Raw genomic sequence first — 19014 nt, 5'->3', positions numbered from 1 at the left:
ATAAATAGTTTGTAAAAAAAAAATAATAATAATTTGTGCGAGTATATACTGTATATTTACACTGTTCAGCCATAACATTATGACCACCCACTATAACATGACCACTCACCTAATATTAAGTAGATCACCCTTTTACCACCAAAACAGTCCTGAATCGTATTTGGCACCAAGCCATCAGTAGTGAAACATTTAAGCCCTGTAAGCTGGCCTTTGTCCATTGTAAGCACATTTGGCTGTGGAAGCAGGTCACCATGGCCACCCCAACCAGTCTGCAGCTAGTCAGCCCCATACACAAACAAACTACAATGAACTGTCTGTTCTGACAGCTTTCTATTGGAAATAGCATCACCTTTTTCAAAAATTTGAGCTACAGTATCTCTTCTATTGGATCCAACTACACAGGCCTGCCTTCGCTCGCCCATGCATCAATGATGAGCCTTGGCCGCCCTATCACTGGTTCAATGTTTTTTCTTCCTTGGACCACTTTTGGTAGGTCCTGCCACTGCAGATAGGGAACATCCCACAAGAGCTGCAGTTTTAGAGATGCTCTGACCTAGTCATCCAGTCATGTAGCCATTACAATTTGGCCCTTTTGGTGAAAGTCGTTCAAATACTTGCACTTGTCCATTTTTTCTGCCTTGAACACATCAAATTCAGGGACAACATGTTCTCCTGCTGCCTAATATATCCTACTCACTTTTATAACATTGTAATGAGATATTCAATGTTATTCACCTTGCAAAGGTCATAATGCTATGGACGATTTGTGTATGTGAAGGTATTAAGGTATTTTGCCCTTTATTAAAGCTGATCCAGATAAATACAGTAAATGCCATCTAAGGCCATAAAGAGTCACTGAAAATTTGAAACTACTATCAGTAAAAAAGGAAAAATGATCAGTATATCCATAGACATTGTGTTAATCCTAGTAATACAAGATTAAGTAAATGTAGTTTTCTGTGATTATTATCTAAATTCTGATCTTTCCATTCCACACATAAGGATCAAGCTCTGCCAATCCAATGAAATCATAAGGAAAAAAATGGGCCTTTCAGAGAAACCTCCTCAGTAAAGCAAGTGTAACGTAATAAACTCAACTGGTTAGCATTTACTCAAAGAAGCCATTGCTGTGAACATCTGTATAGCACAGCATATTCCTGTTAACCCAGAGATCTGTTTCAGCCCCTAATATGGCTTAAATTACATTATAGTAGTTCATCTAGATATCCATGTACCTTCTGTCATGTACTTTAAGATTACCAGGTGCCCGTTAAGTAAATACATTCTTTTCAGGTGTAATGTATGTTTGTTGTTTGTTTGTTTTTTTGTTTTAATATTTAACATTAATTATTTCTGATTAATTGGATTTGGGAGCTGAACATTGATTTAATAGGCATGTGCTGAATGATGCCTGAATTAGCATGATGATTACAGTGCTACAGATGCAATGGAATGAGTGGTATGAAATGAAAACCAAGGATCTCAAAATACAGCAAATGGATTACGGTTATATGTCATATTCTAAGAAGCTCATGCAGTGAAAATGCACAGCAGTTAAATTAACATGGTTTACATATTTTGTGTTATCCACATGTCACACATTCTTAAAGCAATTTTCTGACCCAGTTCAATGGCACAACAACTTACACTGAATAAAATACGTTTTGAATTTCAATGGTACTGATCATATAAAGGCACACTAACCCAATATTTCTAAATTCCTCATTCCTTCATGATTTATCTTGTGTGCTTCAAAAGAAGTATATATAGAGGTGAATATTTTTAAAACGAATAAAGGTAAAATATCTGAGCACTGCCTGTGAATTTTCTATGGTATTTGTATTTTTTAACTTACTGTACTGCCCATATCACACTAAATAAAATTATACAAATATGTAACTACTGACTTCCTTATGATATAGTTCGTAGCACAAAACAACAGGCAAAACAGCTGTTCACTTTGCAAAATAATTTCCATTAATTAAGTGAATTGGATGACTTCCATCACCCAATCATGTGCAAGCAAAAATATTGTTTTTTTTATTATAATTTATTTATTTATTTTTTCTTGCATGAGATTGGATATTTTTTTGCAAAGCGAGCTTTCATTACGTTCACTAGACTAAAGGAAAATTTCCTTGAAAAGTGAACAGTATACTTGCCTTTAGTAATTTAACCACTCTGACTTCTTGTTCCCCTACCCTCAATGTACCTGTCTGTATGTGCCCCCCAGAATATTACATGGAAACTAGGAAACTACTCTAAAGCAGTTGGAATGAGTTAATAATGAAGAAATAATTGGCCTGCAATTTAAATCCTAAGAGACTCTATAGGCCATCATACCATACAGAGCAGGGGGATCATAACCTGTTCTTAGCAACTCTAATATACATTTAATAAGCACAGGGACGCTATTTATTTTAACCTTTGCTATTGAATGTCTCTGGGAAATCATTATTTGGGGAAAGTGAAATACAGGAACAAAAAACAATACATATAAATACAAAATATAAAAAGGTAATGATGGCTCCTAAGTAAAGAGCAATTATGAGCTTAGTGTCTCTTTGTCTTAATTAATGGAAGGATGGCATTGTAAAACAGTATGATCTTTAATAATTTACCCAGAAGATAAAGCTTTGTGCTTTTACAACAAGGCTGGATATCATACTTGAACTAAGGTCAACAGTCTTGGAGAGCTAATGATAGGTAATGAGTAACATACATTATTAAAAGCATGAGCAAATAAGTCAAGTGCAAGAACACGATCAAAGTGCTGCAAGGATTCTGGGATTCCAAACATTAATACTGACCTGTTCATCTTTTCAGATTCCCTTGGAGAAGAATCTTCTTCTTCATCAGTGCTGCAAGATTTTGACCTGGATTTTGAGGTTCGCTGGAGGAAAAGACATACAAAAATGATTAATTGGCAAAGTACAAAAAAAGTAAGCATATTTATTTCAATGAAAAGAAAAACTGATGCTGTATACTTCTGTAAATATAGTCAAATATTTCTTTTAACACTAGGGGAAAAGATCTAAATAAAAGATAACAATGCAATTCATGGGTTGGTCCACACAGGACAAGACCTAAATAATAATTTTGATTATGGAAGGTACTTGGAGGGAATTTAAAATGTTCTATAGATTGTAAATCATAGTGAGATGAGAGCCAGTACACTTTGAGGTGTGGGTGTAAGAAAATGCATTGTTTTTACATTTTTTTTAATTTTTAACATTTAAATTTTTTTTTTATCTCTCATATCAAAATATATACTTTCTAATGATAGCCCAAATCTACAATATGCATTAAAGTGTAACTAAAGGCACAACTTTATTAAGTTTTGGATACAGTGGGGAGAGATTGGAACACCTGCCACTTTTTATTTCTGTCTGTGCCGTGTTAGGGAGATTCTCAATTTGACCCGTTTACCATATTATTGAAAGCAAAAGTAAAAGAAAATTTCAAATTTGGGCTGACACAGAAACAGTAATAGAAGGGAAACCTTTCAATGGGGACACCAGTTCTGGTGACACCCTAGGATTCCCTTATTTTGGAGGGATTTCCTTTGACTTCCTGTTTTGGCTATGGGAAAGGAAGTGAAAAGTAATCTCCCCTATGGGACACAGGAAAAACAATGACAAGGGTTATAACCCTCCCTTACTGTATCCAAAATGAAAAAAAAAAAAAAGTTTTGCCTTTAGTTACACTTTAATGCAGAACACCACAGCCATGCTTACTTTACATGATAAAATAATCACGAATAAGTAATTCTGTCGCTCCTGAGTTCTGTTTAAACCCAAAGCAACCTTTATGTGCACTAAAACAATTATCACAACCAAAATCAACTTTAAACACTTTGCAGTGGTAGAGTAGGGAAAGGTTCAATCCTACTGCCTGTACCCCGGTGGGGGATCCCCTTACTTCCTGACCCAGAAACAATGGTCACCAGGAAAGAAAGTGAGGGGAGATCTCTCTAATAGGGAAAAAACAAACAAAGGTTCCACCTTCCCTGTTATATCATAAAAAAGGAAACACATTTTGACTGTAGCAGTGTATGAATGTACTGTACATACTCGCTGCACAATGTTCCTTTATGGTGATCACTAATGTTATTGCTTTTATTTATAGCAGTCACTGAAAATATGTATTTGGCTAAAACCCCAGACATTTGACAACCCATCCACACACCTCATTACTGCTGTATGTGCCAATGTTGCTGCTAGTTTTATGGTTTGTAAAACAAGCATTTGTTTTTAGATTTGTTTCTTTACAATTTATATTAATATTATTATACTATATCAAGTATGGTCTGTTTGTATATTTGAAAATTGCTTACCTTGTGCTTTGAAATATTACCCACTGATGACCTTTTGGATTTCCCTCTGTCTTTTGTATCTGAATTCTGCATAAACAAAAAAAAAACTTGCCTATTGGATAGCGTATACCTTTTTCTAGTATATAACAAACATTTTATCCAAATAAAAAAAAGTACAGTAATAAGTTGCATAGTTACATAGTTAATTAGGCTGAAAAAAAAAGGTTTAAACAAAAGAAGAAAAATAGAAATCCTCCATATGCAATCCTATCCGATTTCAGCCAGATTTTTGGGGTTAAATTCAGAACTGAAATGGACCAAAAGACGCACAGGACCCCTGTGCAAATTTGCACCAAAGCCGCAGCAGAGATATGTGAACCAGGTCCATAGAGAGCTGGTCACAATCTCTGACATGCAAACTGGATGCGAGGAAACCCACATCCAATTTGCATAGGTGTGAACCCAGCCTCAGAAATAAAAAACTGATAAATGGCATGTGCGTATGTATTCACCCCCTTTGTTATGAAGCCCACAAAAAGCTCTGGTGCAACCAATTACCTTCAGCAGTCACATAATTAGTGAAATGATGTCCACCTGTGTGCAATCTAAGTGTCACATGACCTGTCATTACATATACACCGCTTTTTGAAAGGCCTCAGAGGCTGCAACACCTTAGAAAGAGGCACCACTAACCAAACACCGCCATGAAGACCAAGGAACTCTCCAAACAAGTAATGTTGAGAAGTACAAGTCAGGATTAGGATATAAAAAAAAAATCCAAATCTTTGATGATCCCCAGGAGCACCATCAAATCTATCATAACCAAATGGAAAGAACATGGCACAACAGCAAACCTACCAAGAGACAGCCGCACACCAAAACTCACAGACCGGGCAAGGAGGGAATTAATCTGAGAGGCAGCACAGAGACTCCTACCCTGGAGGAGCTGCAGAGTTCCACAGCAGAGACTGGAGTATCTGTACATCTGTACATAGGACGACAATAAGCCGTACGCTCCATAGAGTTGGGCTTCATGGCAGAGTGGCAAGAAGAAAGCCATTACTTTCAGCAAACAAACAAGATGGCACATTTTGAGTTTGCAAAAAGACATGTGGGAGAATCCCAAAATGTATGGAGGAAAGTGCTCTTGTCTGAAGAGACTAAAATTTAACTTTTTGGCCATCAAAGAAAAAGCTATGTCTGGCGCAAAACCAACACATCACAAAACCCAAAGAACAACATTCCCACAGTGAAACATGGTGGTGGTAGCATCATGCTGTGGGGTTGTTTTTCAGTAGTCAGGACTGGGAAACTGGTCAGAGTTGAGGGAAAGATGGATGGTGCTAAATACAGGGATATTCTTGAGCAAAACCTGTAACACTCTGTGTGATTTGAGGCTAGGGCGGAAGCTCACCTTCCAGCAGGACAACGACCCCAAACACACTGCTAAAGCAACCCTTTAGTGGTTTAAGGGGAAACATGTAAATGTGTTGGAATGGCCTAGTCAAAGCCCAGGCCTCAATCCAATAGAAAATCTGTGTGCAGACTTAAAGATTGCTGTTCACAAGAGCAAACCATCCAACTTGAAAGAGCTGGAGCAGTTTTGCCAGGAGGAACGGGCACAAATCCCAGTGGTAAGATGTGGCAAGCTCATAGAGGCTTATCCAAAGTGACTTGGAGCTGTGATAGCCACAAAAAAATGCTTTATGATAGATAGTTAGCTAACAGGGAACAGTTTATGTTTATATTTTATGTGATTAGTATAACTTATTACAGATAAACCTTTACTCTGACCTGTTGTGTTTTTCACAAATTTCAGAACTAAATAAACTAACCTTCTCCTGTATAACAGGAAAACGGCATATAGAGTCCAAGTATCACTTAAATGCTATCCTCATTGATGGAGCTATTTGAAATGGAAGTTTGTTCATGTGAAACTATGCACCAAATCACTATGTGCCCAAATCCTTACATTTATCAAGGTTTTCCCCCAAGACACCTCTGTTAATAACTGAAAGGTTTCCTTTATTCCTGCATTTAGAAAGACGGTGAGTTTGCTATTTTACACAATAAGCAAATGTAGTCTTGAGTGAAAAGGCAGTCAAATGTCTCCATTTATTCACAATCCAAAATATGAGGGAATTCTTCTTCAATGTAGGAATCTTAGGATAGTAAAATTAACTCTTTTTTTTTCTGATCCCAACAAAAAATAAAACTTAAAACAAACTGTTTCTTTAACCCTCAGGTTGTACAGAGTGGGCACTGAATGTTCTTGGCTTGACTCTAATGTGCAGTAATGATCACTGGGATTGTGGAGAGGGAGAAGATCACTAATGATCGGCATTATTTAGCGTGTTACAGGGAGCTTCACCCTCTTGTGGAAAGTGTAAAAACCTTTAAACAGCTTGTTTGAAATCTCACTATTGGCACCATTTTTATGTTTTCCATGTCCCAGAGAAACCGTCATGCATACATTTTACAGTTGTGTGAATGGAAAGTGATTATTGCGCTTACCCAAAAAATATTAATAAAAAATAAAAAAGTAAGCAGCTACACAAGAATGTGGCAAAAATTCGGAAAATGGTGAAGGTGAATATGTAGTGCTAAAAAAGTGAATTATATAAAAATAACTAAATAATATACACCTTAACCACTTCAATACCAGGCACTTAGACACTTTCCCACCCAAGCCAATTTTCGGCTTTCAGTGCTGTCCCAATTTGAATGACAATTGTGCGGTCCTGCTGCATTGCACACAAATAAATGTTTTATAATTTTGTTCCCACAAATAGAGCTTTCTTCTGGTGGTATTTGATCACCTCTGCAATTTTTATTTTTTGTGCAACAAATAAAAAAAAATGAAAAAGTTTTCTTTGTTTCTGTTAAATTTTTTGTAAACAAGCAAGTTTTCTTCTTCAATGACGGGTACTGATATGGCTGCACTGATGGGCACGGATAAGGCAGCACTGATGGGCACCGATGAGGTGGCACTGATGATGGGCACTGATAGGCAGCACTCATGGGCACTGATAGGTGGCACTGGTATGCGGCACTGATGGGCACTCATAGGCGGCACTGATGGGTACTTATTGGTGGCACTGGTGGGTACTTATGGGTGGCATGATAGGTGGCACGGATGGGCACTGATAGGTGTTAGACTGACACACAGATCCACCGATTGCCACGATGCGCGCCCCCCACGGGCACGCAGCGGCTGTTATCCTGAAGGACATCATATGACACCCAGTCAGGATAACTGAACCACCGCGCGGCTGTCATTTTGCTATATCCCGGGCCGGAAGTGGTTAAAGGGAAAAGTGATAAAAACAATTCAAATAAATTGTGCTAAAAGTCTCCAAATGAAACACATGTAATGAAAATGTGCATCATAAAAATGAAGGGATATCCTGATAATGATGTCCTAAAGCCGTATAGACCGTCACATGGAAATTTCTTTCAGACAACCGACAACGGATCAATCGAGCATAGATCATTCCAATCGGGAAGTAGACCGGACTGTCACCGAAATCCTGGAGACTTGTAGGTGCGCCCCGCTGCTCTCCCAATGGTGTTAACCACACCATTGACCAATGGATGGGTTGCAAATGATCATATGTTGCTATCGAGCCGTATAGATGGATCAAACAGCTGAAGGTGTCAGCAAGAAATCCGATTGAAATGGATAAATACTGGTATGGAGTCCACCTTACAGGGGTGACACTGACCCGGTACGATAGATGCCCCAGTAGAAGTCCTTTTTGGATGAAACACATTGGGCCAGGAACACCATTCCCCATATTGCTTTTATTGAACTGTGATCACTTTTATTCATGTATGTCGGTTTTTATCAATTAAAACCCACCTGTTTTGACCTGCACTATTGGAGCCCCTATTTTTTTCTCTTCCTTCCATGTTCTGTGGATGAAAGTTTTTTGGGTTCTTCTACCGGGTCGGTGTCACCCCTGTAATGGGGACACCATACCAGCATTTATCCATTTCCATTGGATTTCTTTGGCTGTTTGATCCATCTATACAGCTCAATATCAACATATGATCGTTTGCAACCCACCCATCTGTCTTCTATGTGGTTAACACCATTGGGAGAGCAGCGGGCGCACCTACAAGTCTACAGGATTTCGGTGACAGTCCGGTCTACTTGCCGATTGGAATGATCCATGCTCGATTGATCCGTTGTCGCTGACAGTCGGGTCCACCAGTTTCGGTAAGCATGTATATGTCATACCAGTTGTCTGAAATAAATTTCCATGTGGCAGTCTATACGGCTTTAGGACATCATAATCGGGATATCCCTTCATTTTTATGATGGACATTTTCATTACATGTGTTTCATTTGGGGACTTTTAGCACAATTTATTTTAATTGTTTTTATCACTTTTCCCTTTAAAGTGTATATTATTTACAGATTTTTATATAATTCACCTTTTTAGCGCTACATATTCACCTTCATCCATTTTACAGTTAACAACTGCATCAGCATCTAAAGACAAGTTAAGTTATGCATTTACGGAAGCAAATACAATGCTCTACAAAATTCAGCTAGAAACATTATTTACAGTGTCAGAAATGACAGGCAGACTAGACAATGATATTACCCACATAACCATTAAAACTAACCCAAAAATATGTATATACAGTAAGCATAGAATCTAAAAATCAACAACGTATTTTCTCTGGGTATGCCAGCGTGTAATCTAAATAAGAAATCAGAAATCAGTATTTAAACTGATTTCACAGGGAAAACAGTACAATACTCATCATATGGCACAGAACATGTAAGCCAGATGGCAAGTACAAAAAGTAAAAACATAATGTGGCTAAAAATGCATATGTAAGTCCATGTTTATCTATAATCAACTAATCATGGATAAAGGTGAATAAAAAAAAGAGAGAAAGTGTAGGTTTTACATGGTTTAGAGATTGAAACATTTGATAATTTGCCAGTGGCAGTAAGAGCCAGACAATGTAGAGGCAGATGCTGTCTTTATCAAGCCATCTGAATTTTACGGCAACAAAGGATCCCCTAGGACACTGCATCCAAAGCTGAAATACTTTGTAATGCCAAGAAAACAAATCAGGGTATTTTGGTGTGTACAAAGTGGAAAAATATGCAACATAGCGGGATATATATATATATATATATATATATATATATATATATATATATATATATATATATATATAGAGGTCGACCGATATGGGTTTTTCTCTGGCCGATGCCGATATTTAGAAATCATGGCGGCCGATAGCCGATATATGATGCCGATTTTTTTGGGCCGATATGTTAGGCCGATTTTATTTTATTTATTTTTTCCTTTTTTATTATTTTTTTTTTTAATCCCCCTTGATCTAACACACCTTTCCCACTGGGGCGTTTTTCAGGCGCTTTTGGGCTAAAAATAGCGTCTGTAAAGTGCCTGCAAAATGGCTCCCCTGCAGTCTGTGTGAAAGACAGAGTGCTTTCACACTGAGGCGATGCGCTGGCAGGATCTTAAAAAAAAAAGTCCTGCAAGCAGCACGTTTGGAGTGGTGTATACCGCTCCTCCACCACTCCTGCCCATTGATATGAATGGGCACCACTGCGATTTGGCAGCAGTGCTTCATGGGCGCATTTAACCTCTTCCTTGGCTGCTAGCTGGGTTATATGTGTCCCACTAGCAGCCAAATAGCACCGCTAAAATGATGGTAAAGAGCCGCTAAAACTTGCGTTTTACCATCAACGCCTGCCCGCTCCAGTGTGAAAGCAGTCTTCATAAGTGATGCAGAAAATTTCTTACATTTAAGCATTTATTAAACAAAACAAACCTCCAATCAGTTTACTTGTATGTATGATTTAGATAAAAAAAAAAAACTATATATTAAATAAAAATAGGTAGTCAAAACTTTTGGACGAAAAAAAAAAAATGGGCTAACTTAACTGTTTTTATTTTATTTTTATTTTTTAAATAGTGTATTTTTTTCCCAAAAAAATGCATTTGAAAGACCTCTGTGCAAATGCCGTGTGACATAAAATATTGCAACAACCGCTATTTTATTCCCTAGGATCTCTGCTAAAAAAATATATATAATTTTTGGGGGGTCTAAGTGATTTTCTGGCAGAAAATACTGGATTTTTACTTGTAAGCAACAAGTGTCAGAAAAGATTTAGTCTTTAAATGGTTAAACTGAGAACTTCTACACACAGAGATGACTTCATTCATTCAAGTGTAAACATTGTATCTTTCTGTTCTTTTCTTGGCAGCCTGCCCAGAGAGGAGGAAGACATTTCTATGAAGACTCAGGCAACTTACACTGACTTCTATTACAGAAGTCATTTCCAAGTCCCGCTGTAGTTCTAAATCGGCTTTTCATCAGCACAATCGGCCGATGCCGATTATTTAAAAAAACTGCAAATATTGGCCGATATATCGGTCGACCTCTATATATATATATATATATACCGTATATACTCGAGTATAAGCCGAGATTTTCAGCCTCTTTTTTGAGGCTGAAAGTGCCCCCCTCGGCTTATACTCGAGTCATCGCTGTCTGCCCGCTCGATCAGCGTGTCGAGCAGACAGGCAGCGGCCATTCTATTCAAAAGCCGCGCCTCCGGCTCCGCCTTCGCCTGTGATAGGCGGAACACTGAATTTCCCAGCAGCCTGTGTTCCGCCTATCACGGACATCGTATCATCCTCGTACTACGGACGAGGATGATACGACGTCTGTGATAGGCGGAACACAGGCTGCTGGGAAATTCAGTGTTCCGCCTATCACAGGCGAAGGCGGCGGCGCAGCTTTTGAACTTTACAATGGCCGCCGACGAAGAGGGCACGGGACGGAGGCAAGGGAAGGCACGGCACGGGACGGGACGGGACGGCGGCGGCAAGGCACGGCACGACACGGGACGGATGCAAGGAGGCAAGTCACGGCACGGGACGGAGGCAAGGAGGCAAGGCACGGGACGGAGGCTCGGGACAAAGCTAGGCTGGACACACACACACACACACACACACACACACACACGGATGGAGACACACACAGGGATGGATGGATGGATGGATGGAGACACACACACACACAGGGATGGATGGATGGATGGATGGAGACACACACACACAGGGATGGATGGATGGATGGATGGAGACACACACACACAGGGATGGATGGATGGATGGACACACACACACACAGGGATGGATGGACGGACACACAGGGATGGACGGACACACAGGGATGGACGGACACACAGGGATGGACGGACACACAGGGATGGACAGGCATGTCTCACCCTCGGCTTATACACGAGTCAATAAGTTTGCCAGTTTTTTTGGGGGTAAATTGGGGGCCTCGGCTTATATTCGGGTCGGCCTATACTCGAGTATATACGGTATATATATATATATATATATATATATATATATATATATATATTTTTTTTTTGTAACACACACAGTCTTTTAAGTGACAGCAGGCTAATTTTCTGCTAAACAAAACTGCTAAAGCGTATTAAACCCAAAACAAAATCAGTATATATTGTGGTTAAGCAATCCTTAAATATGGTGACTGCATTGATATTTTTAGGCCTTTGTTCCTTTATTTTCATCTGATGATCTGGAAAATAATACAATTCCTGTCTTAGGGTGTCTCCAGTCTAGATGGAGGAGCAACAGAGACACCAACACCAGTTAGATGTTCATTAACGAACCAGCCTTCTAAATTTTCTCCAATAAATTCAGATATCCTGCTGTCAAGGACCCTTGAAACCAGCTGCTTTCTACAAGCTTTGCTCCCCTAAAATAATCTCTGGCAATTCCATACTCTGCAAATGTGCCAAGCATTATTGGAAGGGGCATATAATTTGCATGGGTACTTTAAAGCTAAAAACCTAAGTTCAATTTGTAGAATATTACAAAAAGAACAAATAGTTCATTTTTTTGTTTTATTAACTGCTTAAGGACCGCCTCACGCCGATATACGAATGGCACGGCTGGGCACAATCACGTACCTGTACGTTGCTCTTTAAGTTCCCAGCTGTGGGTCGGGAGTGAGGCGCGCTCCCGAACCAGTCCTGAGCTCCGTGACCGCGGGACAAGCAGACCTGATCGCCGCTGGTGTCCCGCGATCGGGGCCCAGAGCTGAAGAATGAGGAGAGGTCTGTGTAAACAAACCTCTCCCCGTGCTTCCTACTATGGCTGTCACCGATCGTCTGTTCCCTGTCATAGGGAAAGACGATCAGTGACGTCAAATGCCAGGCCACGACCCTTATAATAAAAAAAACACATAACGTCACACATAACCCCTACACTGCCCCGTAGTGGTTAACTCCTTCACTGCCAGTGTCATTTACACAGGAATCAGTGCATTTAAATAGCACTGATTGCTGTATAAATGACAATGGTCCCAAAAATGTGTCAAAAATGTCCGATGTGTCCGCAATAATGTCGCAGTCACAATAAAAATTGCTGATCGCCGCCATTACTAGTAAAAAAAAATATATTGATAAAAATGCTATAAAACTATCCCCTATTTTGTAAACACTATAACTTTTGCGCAAACCAATTAATAATCGCTAATTGCGATTTTTTTACCAAAAATATGTAGAAGAATACGTATCAGCCTAAACTGAGGAAAAAAATGTCTTTTTATATATTTTTTGGGGATATTTATTATAGTAAAAAGTAAAAAATATTGAATTTTTTTCAAAATTGTCGCTCTATTTTTGTTTATATAAATAAAAACCGCAGGGATGATCAAATACCACCAAAAGAAAGCTCTATTTGTGGGAAAAAAAGGACGCCAATTTTGTTTGGGAGCCATGTCGCACGACCGTGTAATTGTCAGTTAAAGCGACGCAGTGCCGAATTGCAAAAAGGGGCTTGGTCCTTTGGCTGCAAATTGGTCCGGGGCTTAAGTGGTTAATGACAAAATTTGCTATCCTAACCACATCTGTATGAAGCTGATTATGTTCGTCAGTATTGGCTATTGAAACCATCTACCAGACCGTTCTCGATCTTTGTGAGATTTGGACATGTGCATATAAGGACTTATGCAAAAGAAACAGTTGCGTGAACTAAAGACATACCTATGAATCATGCAGGTGGCTATAGAAGATGTTGGACAATGAGCTCATCCTTAGGCTGGCCATATACTGGTGGACTTTGAACAAATGTTTGTATGAAAAAACTCATCAGTACATTTGATACCGCCAACAGAAACTAGATGAATGTTGTTTAAAAGTCAAAACTCCAAAATTCAGTTTGCTTTTTGATTTTGGTATTAATTGGAATTTCCCAAACATAAATTTTAGAAACTCATTCATTCAAGAAAAACTTTCCATCCTGCTCCTTCAAATTTTCTCATTATTCCAGTTGAAAAACAATGACAATTTGAGCCTCTAACCTTTAAAGGATTCAATGAACATTCTGAAAACAGAAATTCTACATACAATTCTACTAGTATATGGCCAGAGAGAGAGGAGAGTCTCTCATTACAAGTACTGCACAAAACAACAAAACAACAAAAATGCTATCTGTTTTGTTAATTGAGCTTTTATGTTATCTTAAATGTCACTTATAATTAATTGTACATTATACTTTGATTTTTGTTTAACATTAACCAGTTTGAACAAAGTAATATTTTTATTTTAATGGTTTTATTAAAATTTGATAATAGTTTAATCAGTAGCTAGGTTTCATAAAATGTGACATTTTTTACAGTGATAAAATATTTAGGGCAAACAACAGAAATTACAGCACATATTAATTGGGCAGCTGTAAAAATTTTGATGGCATACCACATTGCATGCACAACTTTTGCTGTCATTGCAATGATGATCCTATTGCTTATCTAATCATTTGAGTTATTATCTGAACTTTGCATTCAAAGTGACATCCAACTGATACAAGCGATCTATTAGTGGAAAATAGGATTTGCTCGTTTGGAATCATTACAGAAGATCACTGGTTTTCAAACTGTGAGATCATCCAATCTGAAGCATGAGAAGCTGTTTATGCCAACATTTCACTATAATTTAATCCTTTTTGTCTCACAGCTTTATTTTCCATTTTACAAGAAACACAATGTAAAATGTGTATATTTTAAGCAACTTCTTCCACTTCATGTAGCTTTTACTAACATATAAAATAGATGAAGCTTAGGTGTCATCTGTGAGACACATAAGGCCGCAGTGAAAAGAGTTGGACAATGGCTAAAGCTGTCAACTGCAGTGAGACCCACAGGGGATAGCAAAGTCCTTACCTGTTTTAAATTGACATTCAGACCTTCGTGTGTTGCTTTCAGCAGTGCCCTCACAGTGAAGCTGTCAGGATCCTCTTTGTCCCTGATCTGCGATTCCCTCAGTAAGGACTCCAGTTTTTTCCGTATAAATGATTCTACTTGGTGCTCTGTTGTTCCGTTGCTCTGCAAAGGATTAACACAAAACCATTAACATTTGCTCCATTCAGTGCTCCTATGCTGATTCCTAACAACATATTTAGCTATGCCAGAAGCATTCACTGAAAGCACTCTTTCTGTTAAAGAAAAACGAGCATTTGAGCTGAAGCAAAACAAAAACCACCATAATGTATGACACAAAATACCAACTGTCCCTGCACACATCAGTGGTGTTTGGCATGGTGGGGCGCTATTCAATGTAAGAGGACAGAGTGCAGCCTAACATGCATTGTCTTTGTACACTTTAATCAAATTTAATTTGCATACAAAATGAACATGCAAATTTAACTTGTTTTCTGAATGTTTCTCACTTCTTGCGATATTGTGCACCCTACCTATGATTTCCAAGTATGCCTGTTGTGTGATTCTCTTAAAGGGGTTGTATACCCGCACATGGGAAAAAAAAAAACACACACACAAAAAAAACCCTGTATGGCAAAGGCATAATGAGCTTGTATGAACCACACTAGGTCATTATGAAATACTCACCTTAGAACGAGGTGTTCATATCACATCCTGGTCCACGCCAAGGGAGCTGACATTTTGTCCTCGCCGTTGCTTCTGGGTTGACAGCTCTGGCACTGTGAGTGGCCGAAAGCTGCGATGCTGTCTTTCCCATGCATGCCGCGGGAGTATTCTTTCCGACAAGGTCTGGCAGCGTCTGCCGGACCTTCAGCCGGGCCTTCACAGCGCATGCACTGCTGACGTCAGCGGTTGCATGCAAAGTGAATAACTCCTAAACCGTACAGGTTCAAGAGATATTCATTTTACCTACAGGTACGCCTTATTATAGGCTTACCTGTAGGTAAAAATTTGAAAAAAGGGTATGCAACCGCTATAAAAATGCCATAATTTTTCATCATACATCAATCGCTAGTTAGTTCCAAAACACTGCTCTAAAAACATTAATGCTCTAACTTACAACACAATAAACACGATATACATTATCTCACAAAACCATGTTTTCCAGCACTGCCTTAATCCTCTAAAGCATGGAGTTCACCAGAGCTTCACAGGTTACCACTGGGGTCCTCTTGCGCTCCTTCATGATGACATCACGGAGCTGGTGGATGTTAGAGACCTTGTGCTCCTCCACCTTCCGTTTGAGGATGCCCCACAGATGCTCAATAGGGTTTAGGTCTGGAGACATGCTTGGCCAGTCCATCTCCTTTACCCTCAGCTTCTTTAGCAAGGCAGTGGTTGTCTTGGAGGTGTGTTTGGGTCATTATTTTCGAATACTACCCTGTGGCCCAGTCTCCAAAGGGAGGTTATCATGCTCTGCTTCAGTATGTCACAGTAAATGTTGGCATTCATGGTTCTCTCAATGAACTGTAGCTCCCTAGTGCTGGCAGCACTCATGCAGCCCCAGACCATGACACTCCCACTACCATGCTTGACTGTAGGCAAGACACACTTGTCTTTGTACTCCTCACCTGGATGTTGCCACACATGCTTGACACCATCTGAACCAAAAAAGTTTATCTTGGTCTCATCAAACCACAGGACATGGTTCCAGTAATCCATGTCCTTATTCTACTTCAAACTGTTTGTGGCTTGATTGTGCATCAAGTGATAGTACCAAATTTAACACACCTGCTCCCCATTCACACCTGAGACCTTGTAACACTAATGAGTCATGTGACACTGGGAGGGAAAATGGCCAATTGGGCCCAATTTGGACATTTTCACTTAGGGGTGTACTCACTTTTGTTGCCAGTGGTTTAGACATTAATGGCTGTGTGTTGAGTTAATTTGAGGGGAAAGAAAATTTACACTGTTAAACGAGCTGTACACTCACTACTTCTTTACATTGTAGCAAAGTGTAATTTCTTAAGTGTTGTCACATAAAAAGATATATTAAAATATTTACAAAAATGTGAGGGGTGTACTCACTTTTGTGAGATACTATATATATATTAGGGCTGTTACTGATTAAAATTTTTCGTGTTAGATTAATCGATTATAGCGCACATACAGATCCAACTAATTTTAGCTGATCTCCTTGAATTGCAACTCTGCATTAGTCAGTGGTAAATGTAGTATACACTACATACAATCACCCGACACTATATTCCACAATCCATGACTTAACTTCACAGTTCACACAAATACGTTTTAAATTCAAACTGTAGCACTGACATAAGTAATTTATTTTTTCACAGTAGCGTGACAATCCCTCCTGTCTAACTAATCACTCTCACCTTATGGCATGGACCCCTGTGCAAACAGGTGGTCATGCAAGTGGGTATCAAAAGGGTAACACGGACAATAAACTTCTCTCACGTCTGCGTAGATCTCAGCAAGGACGCCAGGTCATGGGTAGAAAGAAATGATCTAAGTGCTCATCACTTAAGTATAAGATTTAATTTTTGTGTTCAAACACAAACTACTCACATAAAGATGATAAAAACACAGCATGTAAAGCTGACAATCATGTTAGTTCTGTAGGGTAGCAGCGGGTGACGTCATGCATAGCTCCTCCCCTGTGCGCGTTACGTTCAATCAGAACTTCAATGTCAGCGGACTTCTCCCCCCTTCCCTTCATTAGCAGACAGAGGCACTTGGGGAAGGGGGAGGAGTTCAGTGACGTCTATGTCCGTGAAGTCACCGGATCTCCGACAGAACTCCTTGAAGACCCAGAAGCCGGTGGAGAGGTGAGTATTTTGATCAATCAAACAAATTAACGATTAATCGAGGAATGAATCTTTAATCTCCACAGCTCTTATATATATATATACACACACACACACACACATACACAATAAACAGAACTAAGATTATCAGGTCTTGTAGCAACGATAGATCAAAACAGCAGCGTTTTTAAGGTTGAAACTTTGATGACGCTCAGTCTATCTTTTTGAAGACCTAAAAAAGTTGGACTGAGCTTTATTGAAATGTTGACAATAAAAATGCTGCTGATTCATCTCCTCTGCAGGACCCATGAGTGCCTTTATACCAATTTTGAATTTGTATGGAATTCTATGTGGGTGAGCACCTGGGCATTTATCTCAAACATAGAGTGCGGTGGCTACTCTTGGGACTACACATATTGTTTTTTTTTTTTTGTGAAGACATATTTACCTGTTAAAACATAAAAAAGTCATTTTCGAAGTTAGAAATATGGGATTTGCTGTGTGTAACAAAGCAGAACTTAAAATAAATTACTGCTGAGAGAAACAGAGTTGCCTGGCTGTCATGCTGATGCTCTGGCTTTAATAATTTGACCAACTGGCCTGGAACAAATATTCAGATATGGAGTCCAGGTCATAAACACAGAAAGCACTGAAGCCACTGGGTTAGCACAATAGCCAGACCTGAAGCATTGCAGAACATTTGGCATCCATGTTCCTCTTAGGGATGGTTTCCAAGGGGGCAGACCTAAACTAATCAGATAGTTTTAAATTGCTTATAAAGATGATGATAAACTTTTATGTAACATTCTCTAAATTATAATGTACTGCTAGTTAGTGTAATGAGCAGCATGAGGATATGGGTCAAAAGTAGTATTGGTATAGGCCCCTAGGGTTGGGGAAAAGAACATCTGGCAGAATCATTATAGGAGATTAAAAGACACAAAAAAAAGCTGGGAAGCAATAGTCATAATAGGTATTGTCACATATTTGGTCAATTCAAACAATCTTTCAATTTGAAAGGCTTAACACTAAAAATGTTTCTAGCGGGGAAGAAGCATCATCTTATTTTTTTTCTATTTTTTAAATACATCTACTGTTTAATAAAAACATATGTATTTAAAATGTATTTAGGTATTAAGGAACAGTTAAAAATATATTTCTTCCTAATCACTGTCTCATAACAATGATACCTACCTACCCTTTTAATATTATCATATCTGCTTGCCGGGATCTTTTATATCATTGGTAGAGATCACAATGAGGTAATTGATAAGAGTTGATTTTTAAATTATGTTTGATTTACAATAATTATATAGTGTATTTTGAAAAGTGTTCATATTTCCATTGTATTATTTTCCCATTTTAATTTATCCTGTAATATTAGAAGCAGCAGCTACACGATTTGGTAAAATTACATTTAACCCTTTTCATCAGAATATGAATACATCCTTTTATTAAATATTAGAAAGTAATGTAAGCCAAGTTTTGAACAACTGTTTACGTGCTCATGTGTACTGAGCTGGTTTTTCCTAATAAATATATCAGGGTGTTGTACCTAAGGAGCCAACAGATACAATTGTTATAAACCATCTGGGACCTGTCCAATTGCATTGT

At 38.7% G+C, this 19014-nt stretch overlaps 1 protein-coding gene across 6 annotated transcripts in view; it reads right to left on the bottom strand.

Moving 5' to 3' along the window:
- The window catches only part of PLCH1 (phospholipase C eta 1), a 400513-nt gene that overhangs the window by 71839 nt on the left and 309660 nt on the right, over positions 1–19014 (bottom strand). For all 6 annotated transcript variants that reach the window (XM_077488115.1, XM_077488116.1, XM_077488114.1 and 3 more), the window contains 3 exons: positions 14573–14734; positions 4337–4402; positions 2811–2893 (listed from right to left, as the gene is read on the bottom strand). In XM_077488115.1, the coding sequence (XP_077344241.1) occupies positions 2811–2893; positions 4337–4402; positions 14573–14734 (311 nt within the window). The remainder of the gene's footprint in view (positions 1–2810; positions 2894–4336; positions 4403–14572; positions 14735–19014) is intronic.

The sequence above is a fragment of the Lithobates pipiens genome, unplaced genomic scaffold, assembly GCF_037356315.1.
Source record: "Lithobates pipiens isolate NorthernLeopardFrog02 unplaced genomic scaffold, aLitPip1_a1.2 Scaffold_18, whole genome shotgun sequence".
In the NCBI taxonomy this organism is placed as follows: Eukaryota; Metazoa; Chordata; class Amphibia; order Anura; family Ranidae; genus Lithobates; species Lithobates pipiens.
The sequence above is the reverse complement of the archived record's forward strand: the minus strand, read 5'-3'. Positions and strand labels throughout refer to the sequence as shown.